The sequence below is a fragment of the Lipophrys pholis genome, assembly GCF_963383615.2.
Source record: "Lipophrys pholis genome assembly, chromosome: 3".
Classification (NCBI taxonomy): Eukaryota; Metazoa; Chordata; class Actinopteri; order Blenniiformes; family Blenniidae; genus Lipophrys; species Lipophrys pholis.
In genome coordinates this window covers 32,452,397-32,467,512 of record NC_137627.1, presented here as the reverse complement: position 1 = coordinate 32,467,512, position 15,116 = coordinate 32,452,397, and the positions used below count along the sequence as shown (strand labels likewise).

General features: G+C 40.7%; 1 protein-coding gene across 2 annotated transcripts; it reads left to right on the top strand.

The window, feature by feature from the left end:
- Positions 1–3,164: 3,164 nt before the first annotated feature.
- LOC308107861 (zona pellucida-like domain-containing protein 1) lies at positions 3,165–10,026 on the top strand. Of its 2 annotated transcripts, none has more exons than XM_080460431.1 (11): positions 3,165–3,188; positions 3,485–3,633; positions 3,725–3,951; positions 4,092–4,276; positions 4,360–4,432; positions 4,517–4,614; positions 4,687–4,767; positions 4,864–5,035; positions 5,158–5,281; positions 8,992–9,021; positions 9,167–10,026. In XM_080460431.1, exons 2-11 carry the CDS (start codon positions 3,513–3,515, stop codon positions 9,298–9,300), a joined length of 1,245 nt encoding a protein of 414 aa, XP_080316557.1. In that variant the 5' UTR covers positions 3,165–3,188; positions 3,485–3,512; the 3' UTR covers positions 9,301–10,026. The 2 variants fall into 2 exon arrangements, with proteins under 2 accessions (XP_080316557.1, XP_080316558.1); XM_080460432.1 differs by having other exon boundaries at positions 3,452–3,633.
- The last annotated feature ends 5,090 nt before the right edge of the window (positions 10,027–15,116 follow it).

Sequence of the window (15,116 nt, the reverse complement as noted above, 5' to 3'; positions counted from 1 at the left end):
GGTCTGAAGGAATGTGGTAGAGTCAAACCAAAACTCAATTGTTCATCTCATTAAGACCTAAAAATCACACACTGATACCCCTGACCTAAATTTAACAGGAAGTCCACGATTTGCCTTTCAAAATAAGATTTGCTTTGGTTTGATATTGCTACGACATTCCTACGGGCCATGGTCACCGTTTTAGTGTTTTTAGGTGGATGTTGTAGTGTTTGTAGGTGGCACTAGAGAGCACATTTTGGCACTGTGGGGGTTATATTTTACATTGTCTTATATTTTTATCCAGTGTAGATGAGCGTGCTAAATTTGGTGAACATTTCAGCATGTTTAGGGGGTCAAATTTGGGCTCAAATTTGCCCGAGGGTCTTTTTTGGGTGAAACTCTTACTTTGAAAGGCAAATTGCAGACTTCCTGTTGAATTTTAGGTCAGGGTTATCAATGCGTGATTTTTAGGTCTTGATGAGATGAAAAAATTTGTTTTAGTTTGATCTCTCTTCAAAATTCCTACAGGCCATGGTGGCCATTTTGGTTTTTATTGGTGGCGCCAGAGAGACATCTTAGCACTCTGCGGGGTGGGTTAATTTACACATTTCCTGAATTTTTTCACCAATCTTGATCAGTGTGCCAAATTTGATCAACATTTGAGTGTGTTTAGTGGGTCAACATTGGGCTCAAAGCCACCCCAGGAGTGCAAAAAACTAAGAAGAAAAAGAAAGAAGAAACATGCGAAACACAAAAGGGTCCTGCCCTCCAGGCCAGGCCTCCTTTGGAGGCCTTGGCCTTTCGGGCTCGGTCCCTAAATAGATTTCACTTATATAGCACTTTTCAACTGCTGACGCAAAGTGTGCACAGGTCAAATGGTACAATATAGCAGAAAAACATCCACAGTTGTAGTAGTTCTAGCTCAGCCACCGGAGCCTGAGTTCTTGTCTCAGGAGCCTTTCACATTTAGATAGTCAGGGAATTGGTTCACTTGAGAGGGGGTGGAGCCGAGAATTGTTACACCTTCATTTGGTACAGGTGGCGTTCACATTCACTTTAAAGACCAGATCAAACCGCCTGGAAAATGTCACGCAATTACAACAGCTACTAGTTTGGGAGCGCTGTCACCTGAAAACAAACACTGACCAGAGAGGAAGTAAAGAAGAAATTCATTGTTTGGTCCGGACCGAAACCAGAAGTCCTGCCGCTTTAGCTCGTTGTGGCTATGCTAACTAGCTCGTGGCTAATGGGTAGCCAGAAACAACCGCGATATATAGTCTTCAGACCAGATATCAATGAGAGTCTTCCTCACTACTTCCTCATTACTTCTTAATCACTACTCCACGTCTGAATGCTAAATATTTTCCAACTTTTTTTTTCTGCGTCTGCTTCTTCTAATTCGCACGGCGAACTTTGTTTGTTTGTTTGTTTACTACCCAGAATACATTGTGCACTACGTCACGTCCTCTCACCCCACCCCCTAGAAAGATCGTTTGTAAACAAACCGAGATCGAGGTTTTCAAGGGGACCAAAGAACTCTTATTTGCTCCGGTTCAGAGTTCGTGGGCGTGTTCTCGTCGCCCGAACAAAACTTTTTTTCCCAGAAGAGAACTCTGGTCTGGTTCAAACAGGAGAATGTGAACAGACCCTAAGTACATTGAAGACTCTGATCTTGACACAGTTTGGGTCCTTGCAGAAGAGAAAACGTTTTTGAGCTCATTTCTTGACCTGAATATGTCATAGGAGTGGCCACAGTCACTGATTCTTAACCCAGGTTTTTTAATAATGTGCCCATAGTATCACTTGTGGCGTTGCTAGCAGACAAATCCCTATTTTGACAACAAAGGGGGCATTAAAACTGGCATTTGATATTGGATACGTCTAAAGTAATCTATCAGGCACCTTTTTCAGGCTGTAGCCACATCCTGTATTATAGTGTGGTCCTTTGGGGACCAGGGAGTTTCTTTCGTGTCATGATGCCTCACAAAGGACTTTGGATTTCTCTCAGATAGGTGTGTCTTTCATTCACAGCCCATACAAAAACAGCACTGAAAATTGTCTATTTACAGTTTTCAGCCTGGAGCCAGAACAAAAAAAACAAACTATGATCCATTACAGAACTTGCACTCTGAAGAACAACAACAGTGACGCTCTTATCACCTCAAACGATCTCAAAAGAGAACACTTGTGATCAGATCACTGGTCTTGTCCTTTTAAGGGACCCATGAGAAACAAAACATTGTGTGTAGACAGTGTGGTCTTCTGTGTGGCACTCTCCCTGCTCTTACCCAAGACGGCAGTTAAGTGTTTTTTGCATTGCATAACATTAGTAATAAGACTGAATTATCCTCCAGGTTTAGTCATATCTGATGGAAAGCCAAATCTGAGCAGGACGGCTGTGAGACAAACTTCCCTGTTGTGGTAAATGACACAAGCAAGACAAGTGCTGATAATTCAGAAACAACGTACATCCAAATCCATTTACCTCTCAAGGAAAATGGACAAACTTTTCATTGTCCTCATCTGTAGTTGAACAAAACACAAGATGCTTTCTTCCTGAACCCATTCAGGACTGAAAGAAACTAAAGGAAAAACTCTTTTTGCTGAAATCGGTAACAGATATTTAGTGAGAAGAGAGTATTTGAAATGATAAGGTTACAAAATGTCAACAGTGGGCTTCCTTTGTTGTGAATATGTGTCATGATTTCTGACTGATATTAATGACCAGATACAGTGATATCATGCACAGTTATTGCAATCTATTTTGGGGTACTTGTACTTGCTTTCAGAACTATAAATTTCTTGTTACTGAACTGCATAAATGTGTCAACTGTATTAAGTACTTTCTAAATTTTGTGTTGTATGCTTTGACCGACTTCTACTGGTACCAGATCACTTCATTGTTGTTCAATCCTGAGAATCTCAACAAAGTAAAAAAAGTTAAATAAAATCAAGTGTGTTACTTTGTAATCAAATCTCACATTACACTTATAACTGAGATATCATCCCCCAAAAAACTTAAAATACAATTCAAGGTCTTGTTTTTACCTTTGCACTAAAGATATATGGTTAAGGTTAAAAAAAATAAATAAATACCCAAGGCCCAGTTCAGGTTACTCTATTGTTTTCCCTCACACGCCCCTGTGGGGACGGACATATAAAGAAGGGATCTGGTGGCCAAGAGCAAGACACCAAAGGAAGACTTACAGGTGAGTCCTAATAGAACTCTATCTCCAGTTTGTATTTGCTTCTGTTCAATGACAATATCAGGAATTTACCAAAAAAGAAAATCAAAGTCAATGGCTGACATATGCTTGAACAATATATGCTGAACTAAAATAATGTATTTTGCTGATTTTAACCAATCATAAATCTTAATGGAGGTAAGCTGAAGACTTATTGCATATGTGTCGCATATTTGGCTCCAGTGTCGTAAAGTGCTTTGACCTCACATACAGGATGGATGTTTTAGAAGTAGTTTTTTCTTTCATGCACTTTCCTTTAGGAAGAATTGGTGAAAGCCGTAGTTTCCAATGTTTGGCTGTGTTCTCACAATGAGGCTGGTCATTATCGTGGGATGTTTTGCCCTGATACTGGAGACCACTGCCCAAATACCCTTTGAATGTGTGACAGACACTACAAACAGACCCCCAGGTTAGCGGCATTCTTCCAAACGTTCTTTGTTCGCTGTAATTTTCAGACCTGCTCTGCTTTGATTTACGTCCTCTACTTTTGCTCCGACCAGAAAACTCAGACCTCACTGTGAATTGCAACACGATGGACATGGAAGTCAGCATCTACCTTTGCCCAGTGTACAATGCTCGATACAACGAGTCTCTGATGGTCCTCAACAACCAGATTAAGAGTACTGAATGTTACGGGATGCCTGACTTGACTGCTACACCACCGGTTCTGACGTTCAGATTCCCACTAAATGGAAGCTCCTTCTCCATCTGCAAACATGAATTTAAGGTATCTTACAGTGGCTTTTGTTTCTGCTTTCAAATATTCGCCATCACTACAAGCTGCTGGATGTGAACAACATCCACCAAACAAACAATCAGAATTACATTCACAAATTAGATACTCTTAAATTTTCTCTCTGTAAACAGATGACCAATCCGGTCGGGACTGGAGTGTTCTCCCAGTATTCAAACATCCCCTTTGTCAACATCTCCGGCACCATTAATTCTGTGGACCCCTCTGCTGGTCAGATCACCTACCGGGAGCAAATCATATACAAGTACTCCTGCACCTACCCCTTGCAGTACCTGCTCAACAACACTCAACTCGCTGTGTGAGTAAACTTCTCGAAGGCAGCAGAAAACCCTTCTTCATCCAGTTTCTACATGTTTTACTTTCCTTCGTCGTTCAATGCAGATCAGGTGTGAAGCTCGCGATAAAAGACAACAACGGTAGCTTCATCACCACTCTGAGCATGGGTCTTTACTCTGTAAGATTTGTTCCAGCTTTTGAAATGATCTGTATATACTTTTATTTTCTTGATTTTAACTTGATTCTGGCTTGTGTGGACTAGGAAAGTGATTACAGTACACCTCTGAGTATCCCACAAAATGGACTCGACCTGAAGACCAAGATCTATGTTGCAGTGAAAGCGACAGAACTAACAGAGAGGTATTTACATTTTCACTCTGAACAAACTACAATCATCTCATGCTTTGACAATTCTCTTTCTGTCCTCCATAGGTTCTACCTGCTGCTGGACAGATGTTATGCAACAACTGTTCCATATCCAACAGCAGATAAAGCATATGACCTTTTTGTAGGGTAAGGTGCATTAAAAATGCCACTTTTCACTTCACGCTCACCTCAAAGCTACTCGGTTGCATTCCTTCTATTTCTTTTTTGTTTCTTTGCCTCAAGGTGCCCAAGTGACTCGCAGACTAAAATTGATATCAACGGAGAGGCACAGGTGGCACACTTTTCCTTTGAGGCCTTCAGATTTGTGGAGCACAAAAACCTGACAGTTTCCACTTTCTACCTGCACTGCACCACCAGACTCTGTGAGGCGGCCAAATGTAGCACGCTGAAGCCTGTGAGTGAACTTAACGCGTTTCTTTTTCTACCTTTACACATTCCTGTGACAGTCCTAATTCAGCTTCAGACAGTTTAGGAATCACAGATAAAATTATTTTTGCCTCAATGCAATATCTGTAGGATTGTCGAAACCAATTGAGGAGAAGGAGAGAGGCCCCTGACGAAGAAGAAGACGAAGATGAAGAAGCACCATCTAAGGCTACCATCACCTCTGGACCTATAAGTGTTGGCAAACAGACCACAGGTAGATAATACTTCCATATTATCACAGATGAAATAGACAATTATTATCTTATATGCGACCGTCGGGTTCCCCCACAGAGTCAGGAGTTTCCACAACCTTTACTTTATTAAAATAAATGAAAACACAAACCAAATACCAGACACTGCTGCCGCTTTCAAGCTGGTTTGAATGTCTGTCTGTTCACTCCCGCCTGTCACCCTGGGCGGCTCCTCCTTTATGGGCAGAGAGGTGAGGGAGCACACCTGATTAGCATCAGGGCTTAATCACCTCTCTGCCACAACTTTATTTGTACATTTTTCAACATATGGACAAAAACAAGCAAAAAACAAAGCACAAAATAAAACAACAACAACTAAAAAAGACTCAGACATGTCTGGTTAAGCAACTGGAAGTTAGATGATAATGTGTTCACAGGGTCACAATGTCCAGATGCATTATCAATCATCCTCCACTTCATCTAGAAAGGTGAGAAATGGCTCCCAGATTGCAAGAAACTTTATTAGAGAACCAGTCCTTTGACATCGAAGTCTTTCCATCCTGACAGCTAAAAGCTGTTTGACAATCCATGTTAGAAAAGGTGGAACTAAGGGAGATTTCCATTCCCTCAACATGAGTCTCTTAACTATTGTCATGCCTAATACCAGAGATTTTTCTACAGATTTGGAGAGGCCATCAGTTAAAAGGGAGCAGCCAAAGATTGCAAGCTCTGTATCTGGCTGGAAAACTCTTTTATAGGCCTTGGAACAAAAGTTTTTGGTCCCAAATTCAGCTAATGAAGGACAAAACCAGAAATTTCTAGATGCTTTTAACAGAGAGAAACACAATAAATCCAACTGCTTGAGCAGCACCACAGCGCTTTACATCGTCAATCAAATTCCCACACCAATTAAGGCGGCCGCCATAGAAGGCGTTCAAATCCATCCGTTGGGAGCAGTTCGGGGTTCAGTGTCTTGCCCAAGGACACGTCGACATGTGTAGATTGGGAATCAAACCTGCAACTTTCCGACTGGGAGATGACCGCTCTACCTAACAGAGCCACAGCCGCAGCGCATGGCGCATCGCTGGTGTATGAGCCCCGATGCTCTTTAGCATGTAGCATGTAGCACGGCGCTACTGGATCCAAAGCATAAAGTAGTGAGCGACATTGGGCTAACTCTGCTTGTATAAATGTCTGCTGGCATTGTACCAACTATCTTTCACCTTGTTTTGATATTTTAACACAACATAATTTACACTCTGCCTTACTTTCGCCATTCTCAATTATTTCTAAAGAATCTCCAAACCACGGACGTCGCTCCTGCGACATAACGTGCATGAGGGCGGGGCCAAAGTAGTCGTCCCTGATAGAATTTGGACCACCTGCTGCGGAGCGCGTGTGCATTCAGAAGGGTGGAGCTACAATTTCGTGTTTAGATTTTAGATTAAATTATTAATATTTCAAAATGTGTATCATTAAGATCTAGCTTCGTTGTCAAAGATGCTTGGTAAAGTAACACGTGATATTTCTAGCTAAATAAACGCGTTTGCTAATTTGTTCATTACACGTTTCCCCAATTTAACAGGATCCATAGTACCTCTGAAAAGTACTTATCATACCAATAATTTATATAATTTATATACTAGTTGTTTTTGGTATATATGTTCTGGCAGGTGCAGTAAATCAGGCTGAAATAATGTGTATCCCCCTATAACTTTATCTTGATGATGAAATTAGTCCTTACTCACAAGTTTTGTGTTGCACAATCAGAAATATCTATAATAGCGATATTCCTATATTTCTATAGTATAATTCTATAGATTTTATGGACTAAGACACATGGTGTTATTACTATAATACTATAGTATTATATCGGACTAAGGTAACCAAAACTCTAGAAGAAATGTCCATTGTTGAGTAATACTTCTATTTATAATAGTTGAAATATGTCATTTATAAAAATTTCGATCTATACGAGGTAATTTCTGTCAAACCTTAATAATTCTATTTAGGGATGTCCCAATCAGATCGGTAGATATCGGATGGGGGCCGATATTGGTGATTTGTGAGTGATCGGGAATCGGCAAATCCAGCCGATCACCCCACCGATCTAAAAAAAAAAAAAATTATTTTTCCACGTCAGCTGCCGTAAAGCGAGCGCCGTTTGCGACCTGCCGTAAACTGACGTTAGCAGCCTAAAGCCATTGAGTGGATACAATGTCAGCAGTCTGAAGGTATTTTAAGGTTGACAACGAAACCAGTCCAGCGACCAGTTGTACTGTTTGCTTCACCACAGTCCTGAGAGGTGGAGCACCAGAGCTTCGTTTAACACAACTCATTTTATAAGACATCTAAAAAGTAAACATGCGGCGGAGTACGCTCAGCAAAGACGATCATCCGTGGAAAAACAGATGACGTAATCGCCCCCCTCTTCCCCCCACCGCGGTCCGCAACGTCACCTTATAACCACAACAACCACGGACTACAAGCTCCGGTCGAGCTGCAGAAGCTAGAAGCAGGCGGAGCGGGGCCATAGACCTATAAAACTAGAGTTATATGAAGTGGTTTATGTGTTATGTGCAGAAGTCTACTTCTAAATTTCTATGTGGTCTGTCTTCTTCTGCGTTTTTGTTTTGTTTGGTGAGTCACAGCGCCCCTAAAGGCCTGGCATGTGTACTACATGCCCTGAAGCCTCGTGTTGAGCCGTGTTTATAGTGAGGTGTGGACGGAAGTTTTTTGGGAGAAGGCCAGGGAGAAAAAAAGATTGTTTTTTCGTTGTATGGATGTACACTCAGTTTACAACAACAACTAAAGAAAAACCGCACCGAAGCAGCAAACTCGGTGCGGCTTTAAAATAAAGGATTTTAAAATAAAGGATAAGTACCCACAGGGGAGCGATATGGTGAAAAAAATAAGCCAGAAGGTTCCTCTAGTTTGAAGGGAGACTGGGATATTCTGAATAAGTTTTTGAGAGAACTATGTTCAGAGTACTTTTGTAAAACAGGTTTTACCACTTTGAAGTGGAATTAAGTGTTTATAATTCACATTGAAATGTAAATGTTTTGTGACAATTCAGGTCAAACCTCTCATACTGCTTTAAGTTAAACTGGAATTTAATACACAAAGAAGTTACATCGCCTAAGAGTATTTATGTTTAAGATTTATTTATTTATTTTTATTATTGTATTTGCACCTTTTTAGGACTTATTTTCAACCAAACCAGCCAAATACACTTTGAAGTGGAAATGGGTTCTTCTGATTGGTTTTACTGAATACTGTTTATGTTGTAGTTTTTTATAGTTTATATGTTAGTCAAACTGATTCACTGGGTTTCATTTTTAATTTATTTTTTTATTTGCCACAAAATCCAGGTGAAGTTGTTTAAGTTAACATAAATAAGAGATACAACACTGCAGAGTGTAATTGGGATTTTTTGTTGTTATGACTGAATAACGTTTAAATAAGTTCTTAAGTCATTCTGAGAAGAATTTTAATTCAATAAGTGAGTTTTACAATACTTTCTAGCTATACAAAGCTTCTGCCAATAGTGCTTTTAGCTTCAGACATCTTAGTTGCTCCAAAAATCGACTATTGAGTATATTTGCAATAGCAATGTAAGTATCGGATCGGGAAAGTATCGGTATCGGCCGATACTCAGTTCTGAAAAATCGGATCGGTATCGGGGGAAAAAAAGTGTGATCGGGACATCCCTAATTGTATTTTATTCTTTCAGCGGAGTCTCAGCTTTCCTCAGCTGGTTATGGTAAGGACCCCCTCATTAAAACAACTTTTGAAAAATGGCCTTTTTTGGTTCTTGTTCCGTTTGTAATTCCAAACATTAGTATTGCCACGGTGAGCAATATTAATATCTGGAGTCTTACTGCTTTACTTCTCTCCCACTCCAACAGGTTCGTCACGCGAGAGCTACAGTGGACCTGTGGTGGCGGTGATCATCTGCGTTGCCATACTTGCCATCTTCATCACCGGCCTGGCCGTTTGCCTCGTGGTGTACATGAGACGGAGAAAGACAAACGTCTCCTAACGTCTCTTCCAAGTGTCTCTGGGATCGAGTGCCACTTACAAAGCCCGTCTGATTTACATCACACAACTCATGAGAAACAATGGTGACAATAGTGATCGTTTGTGGCTTCTGTGTGACATCTGCATGACCCAATCATGGCATCATAACCTGGCGGTCAGCAATGCATGCGACTTAATAATCAACATAAATCATGTAGTTCATTGAAATGGCGACAGGGGCTGAAAAATATGTAAAACAGTGTTTTGTATTAAAAAAAAAACAACAACTATAGGATATTCAGGGTTTTCATGAGAATTATATTGAAACAAAATCCTGATTTATACTTTTGTAAAACGATTAATTTGTGCTCCCTTTTTGGTGGAACAGCTTTTTCAGGGGAAGGGAAAATAATTGTGTAAAAAATCGAAAAATTGGTTTCTGATCACACAGGTACATACGTGTATAGACAAGCCTGAATTAAGATTTTATGGGGAGTTCTCATGTAAGTTTAGATCAACTTTAAAGCACAGTTTTACATTCTCCCAAAAATGTCCATACCAAAGGTTTGAGGTTTTTATCTGTATGCCATGAGAGTTTAGACACATTTCCACTGTTCAGACCAGAATCAGTAGAATTTATTATCCGAGAGAAACAAAATAAAAACATGTAGAGGAAGATGTAGAGAAAAACCAACATGTTAATATGTAATTTCTGTCATTTTTTCCATCATAATAAAAACATGAAATCAAAAGAGATGCATTTCATTTTTTTTAATGTAATTTCAGTTTAATATAATTGAGTGCAACAGAACTTAAAGTACATACCACATCTGCTGTGTGCAGCAATGTTGTCAAAGTAATTGTTGATCTCACCAAAACATGTTTTAAAAATTCAGGAGTTCCAGCGGCTGGAATGAAGACGGTAACGATGACGAAAATGGCTTTCTTAAAGGCCTGGTGTGAAATGATTACACAGAAATTAACATCTGCTGCATTTAAGACAGTTGGGATGATAAAGTTCTTATTATTACCCATCAGTACCTGGTTAATCTGCAAGTGTATATAGTACTTAACTGGTGTTTAGTTTTATAAGTGTATGAATGCTTCTGGAGGTGCACAGTATCAAGCTGGTTAACTTTCGCCGCAAACAAAAATGTGTAAAATGTATAAGAATTAATTAATACAGTTCTGTGGCTTTTTTTTTTGTTTGTTTTTTCACCAAATGAAGATAATGCCTGCACACATATATTTACACAAGAATTCTGTGGCTTGGATGCATGTGTGCAGGTTTACCCTCATATGGACATGGCAACTGTTGTTTAAATAGCTTATAAACCTGTATTAGATTTTCTTCTTTCACACTTCACAATATTATATATATATATATATATATATATATATATATATATATGTGTGAAAATCTTGACAATGGAAGAACATTTGCCCATATTTCAGCCTAAACAAACTAAACTAAACTGACTCACAAACCTGCAGAGAGCAATGCTACAGTTGTTTTCATGTCTGCAGCTTTAACATAGCCAGCTGATTGTCCCCTCCTTATTTTTACTTTGACATGGTGACTAAATTCGATTTTTTTTTGTTGAAATAAACCAAAATACTTGAAAAATCTACCGTAATCTTGAAGCTTGTCATTTCTGAATAAACCATATGTGGATCAAGGATGAGCTACAACCCACAGCCTGGAGATTGTCGTTTCTATTTTCATGAGAATCTGAAGAGGTTCGGCTTGGATTGCAACACATTCTTGTTTGTAGGGACTTTGCCTTCATGTTGTTTATTCCAATTTTTCCCCTTGAACCAATCAAAAGCTTTTCCGGACTGAACTGTAGTCAGTGGGTTTAACCCTTTAGAGCTGTTGCCCAGGGTCTTTGAGGCAGTTGTGTTCATTTGAAAGCAGTTTTTGCAGAGTTCAGCACCCTCAGCGGCAGCACGTCCTCCACCCATTCATTCGGTGACGCTATCATGCGCTCCCACAGCGCCACCTCAAAAGCACTGGAGTCCATCCAGTTCACTGCTGCACCGTAACTTCTGCCTGAAGAGCAAACACAGTCACAAACACTGAAAACCTAGTGGGCTTTTGAAAAGTGTGTGTATTAACACTTTTGTGTTCGACACAAAACTGATGTTGTTGATTTCAGGGGATTAGAGGTTACTTTAATGGCAGTCAGCCTCTTCTTATTCAACATTCTTTGACTGGCGATTCGAATCTCAAATCCAATCTTCAACATTCTCCAAGTTGACATTTCCGATGTCTTTGATAGACTTTGTTTTACGATCATGTGTTCCTGATTTAAATCTGATGGTTTCTTTCTGTTCCCTTTCTCCAGTTTTCTTCAACCGACCAAACACATCAAGGTTTTAACCGGCATTCAAACCCGAGTCCCCGACGCTTAAAGACTTAAACCATGAGCCGCCAGCGTGTTAGTGTTGATTGGTGTCTCTTAATTGAATATATGAGTGATTATTTGTCTCTGTGTGTTTCCAGTGTGATGGACCAGAGGAGGTGTACCCTGCCAGTCACTGTGATTAATCCCAAATCTCTGCAGCCTTTATTTGGATGAATGAAGCACGTATTGAATTAACATTTCTGTGTGTTGCACACTGCATACAGTACAGGCTTCTTCGTACAATCTGGAAACATCCCTGTTTGCTTAGCTGGAGGATTCAGGTTGACCATAGATGTGAGTGTGTGTGTGGATGATGGTTTGTTACTTTGGGCCTTGAGATTCACACAAATAATATAATAAAAGCTGTCGTCTAATAGTACATACAGTAAATACGACAGATGAGCTTTTCTGAGCTTTTCACCAGATGCATCATCTCCAGCTCTCGTCATCTATTCTCACATTGAGTCACAGGATGAAGAGCAAAATGCTGCAACCTCTCCAGCTCCTCCACATGGAGGCTTCATTGTCTTATTAAGATTTTGTATGGTGCTAGCTACATTCCATGCTCACGTAAAACTTTCGCCAAGTGCTCAAATTCTCTGATAATTTCGGGGTGCATCTGAATAGTCCCTCCTACATCCTTTCTTATCCACTTTTCCTTAACCCAATGGATGACGTCACAGGGTTAAGGAAAGGTGTTAAGAGGCTTCCTAAAGGAGTTAGGTAAAGGAGATCATGTTGTTTTGACAATCACACCACACTTCCACTAGGTGATGCAATAATAATCTGATGGCAGCGCAAGCTGTGGTGAAAAAACTCAGAATTTCAGAAAATGAACTACTCAAAGCGCATTTCTAACACTTTCCATTGTGCCTCTAACCGCCGATATAATCTCATATATCACAAGGCTTGAATGTAAATCAAAGGAAAAGAAGAACTAAAGGTAAACAGCTGCCAGGTGAATAAATAACCAATCAAACTGAGAATAAGCTGCACAAAAACTGGACTTTACTGTGTTGGTTTAACAACATCCAGAACATTCCTATTTGGGATCTGAGTTCGAGATTATTTAAAGTTGTTCAAGGCAGATTATTGCTTTGGTAACTTAACATGATCTGCAATGAGTCATTATGAGTTTCTCTGAACGCTCCGATGAGCGGGTCCCTTTAAATGTTGTCGCCGCAAGGAATTGTGGGGCAGCATGAGCTGGCCTCCTTTGGTAAAGGAAGCATCAGTGTTTCCTAGAGTAAAGGAGGTTCTAAAGGAAGCATTGAGCCTCCTTTCCTTAGCTTAGTGAGAATTCCAACGCTCCTTATCAAGGCCGCCACTTAAACACTTCTGGGGGTTAAGGAGAAGTGGATAGTAAAGGAGATAGGAGGGACTATTAGAACACACCCTTCATCTCATCCCTGAAGCCCCTCAAGCTCCCTCGTATTGAAGATGGCTGACATGATGTGATGTCCTGTACCTGTTCCCGCTCCGAGCCTCAGACCTCCCAGCAGGTTGCTCGCCAGTCTGTCTCGGTCCCAGACGGTGAGCTCGACGCAGGCTTCCGTCAGATCGACGTGCCGGATGCCGTCGTACACCATCGTGTGGTTGAACACCGGATCCACCGTCCTGCGCAGCACGCGCGTCTTCTGGCGACTCTTCCTGCTGGTGTCTGGCAGCACAAAACTGATGAGGAGATTAAAACAAAACAAAACAAAACAAAACAAAAAAAAACCACATCAAATGACAATAAGCACATATAAAATTAATCTTCAGATGGATATGGGTGCATACCACTTCACATATGGATCAATGGCGGCCCGGATTGGAGGCAGGTTCTTGCATTCTTTGACCCAAATGTGAATCTCCCCGGTGCTGGGACCTTCTTTACCTGTGGATTTACAGAAATGACAGAGAATATTCAAAATCTGACACTTGATGGGATAAACAATATATTCTATAAAGCTGCTTTATGCTGAATAGCCAGTTTAAGCTTTGATGTATTATAGCTTTGATGTCAAGATGGAATAAAAAACACAATAAAAATTAAGCAATGCAGCACCAATAGTCTGAATAGTGGCAGTTGTTGACATCTCAGCAGAATGTATGTGAATCGATGTGTTATTGCATCTTTAAAATACACCAAAATCACCGATCTCCAGACAGTCAGTACAGCATGAAGAAATGCTGAAATGAGAGTTTACCATCGCGCACAAACTCATGACAATTCCAAAAACAGACTGAAGGAGCTTTCCTGTACATTTGATCGTGTCTGAAGGTGCAATGTGGGGATTTAGCGACATCTAGAGGTGAGTTTGCAGATTGTAACCAAACGATTACTCTCCTGCACACCCTTTCAAGGATGGAAGAGAATCTCTGACAAGAAAACGTGTCAAACATATGAATTATTAGTTTTGTGTAGTTATACTCAAGGAAAACAAAGCCCTGGTTATTATATGTAATTTTAACAGACATTGTTTGAGCAGACCTTCACTGTGGATGATCTGTGGCAGGAAACGTATGGCTAGTCTCATCTCTCCTCGCCCATTGGATGGAGCTAGAGTGGATGTGGCCTTGACACAGAGGAGGCATTGCATAAACAGGTCATCCTCAAAAAAAAAAAACATCATCACCATGTGATAGAATCAGGAAAGAAAAAGAAAGAACAGACTTATATTAACATTGTTTATTTGATAAGGAAACGTGTCTGTGCACCTACCCTTGCTTTCAGGGCTAAGTAGTTCATCTGGGCGTGGTCGAAGTCCCACTTGGACAGATCCACGTCTACCTCACCCAGGAAGCTGTTCCTGCCAAAGGTGTCGTGATGCCAGACGGAGAGAATGAGCGTCTGGGTGCGGAGATACTCCATGCGAACACGATACTGCGAGGACAGAGAGGAGTGGGCTGCTTTTGTTTGTCGTCAGGCAAGCTTTTAGCAGGGGTGGGAAATTGACTGCGTTGGCACGGCATCGGCGCTCTCTTACTCTGAGGATCTCATTGAAGGTCGGATTCAGCGTCTTCTTTTTCACCGAGGTTTTCCTCTTTCCGAGGTTGGCCTTGTCGGGAACCAGGTAGCTCTTGACGTACCTTCAGAAACAGAAGACTTGAGTGTTTTTGTCGAAGCGTGAGACAAGTGGATCCCGATGGTGTGTGAAGTTCCTGAATGGAAGCCGTCCCTGACTGTGTGTGAGAGAGGGCGTTAACACCACTGAAGAAGAAATAATGCTCTATAATAGTTGAAACAGTTATACTTTAATTAACGTTTTAAAATTGACCCTGTGACAGTGAATTGGATAGATTTGGTACAAAAGATGGACAGAAGGAAAATAAAATGGATGTGAGACTGATCTCATTGGAAACAGGTTTACGTTTAAGGCCCCGTTGACAAGACAACGTGTCACGTGACAACACCTGATCTGTTAAAAAGAAAGTGGTGCGTTTA

Excerpts from the sequence above, each read along its gene's own strand:
- LOC308107861 (XM_080460431.1), top strand. The coding sequence starts at position 3,513 with ATGTTTGGCTGTGTTCTCACAATGAGGCTGGTCATTATCGTGGGATGT. Across the intron at positions 4,433-4,516 it reads TGAGCATGGGTCTTTACTCT|GAAAGTGATTACAGTACACC; the intron begins GTAAGATTTGTT and ends TGTGTGGACTAG. Across the intron at positions 5,036-5,157 it reads AATGTAGCACGCTGAAGCCT|GATTGTCGAAACCAATTGAG; the intron begins GTGAGTGAACTT and ends CAATATCTGTAG.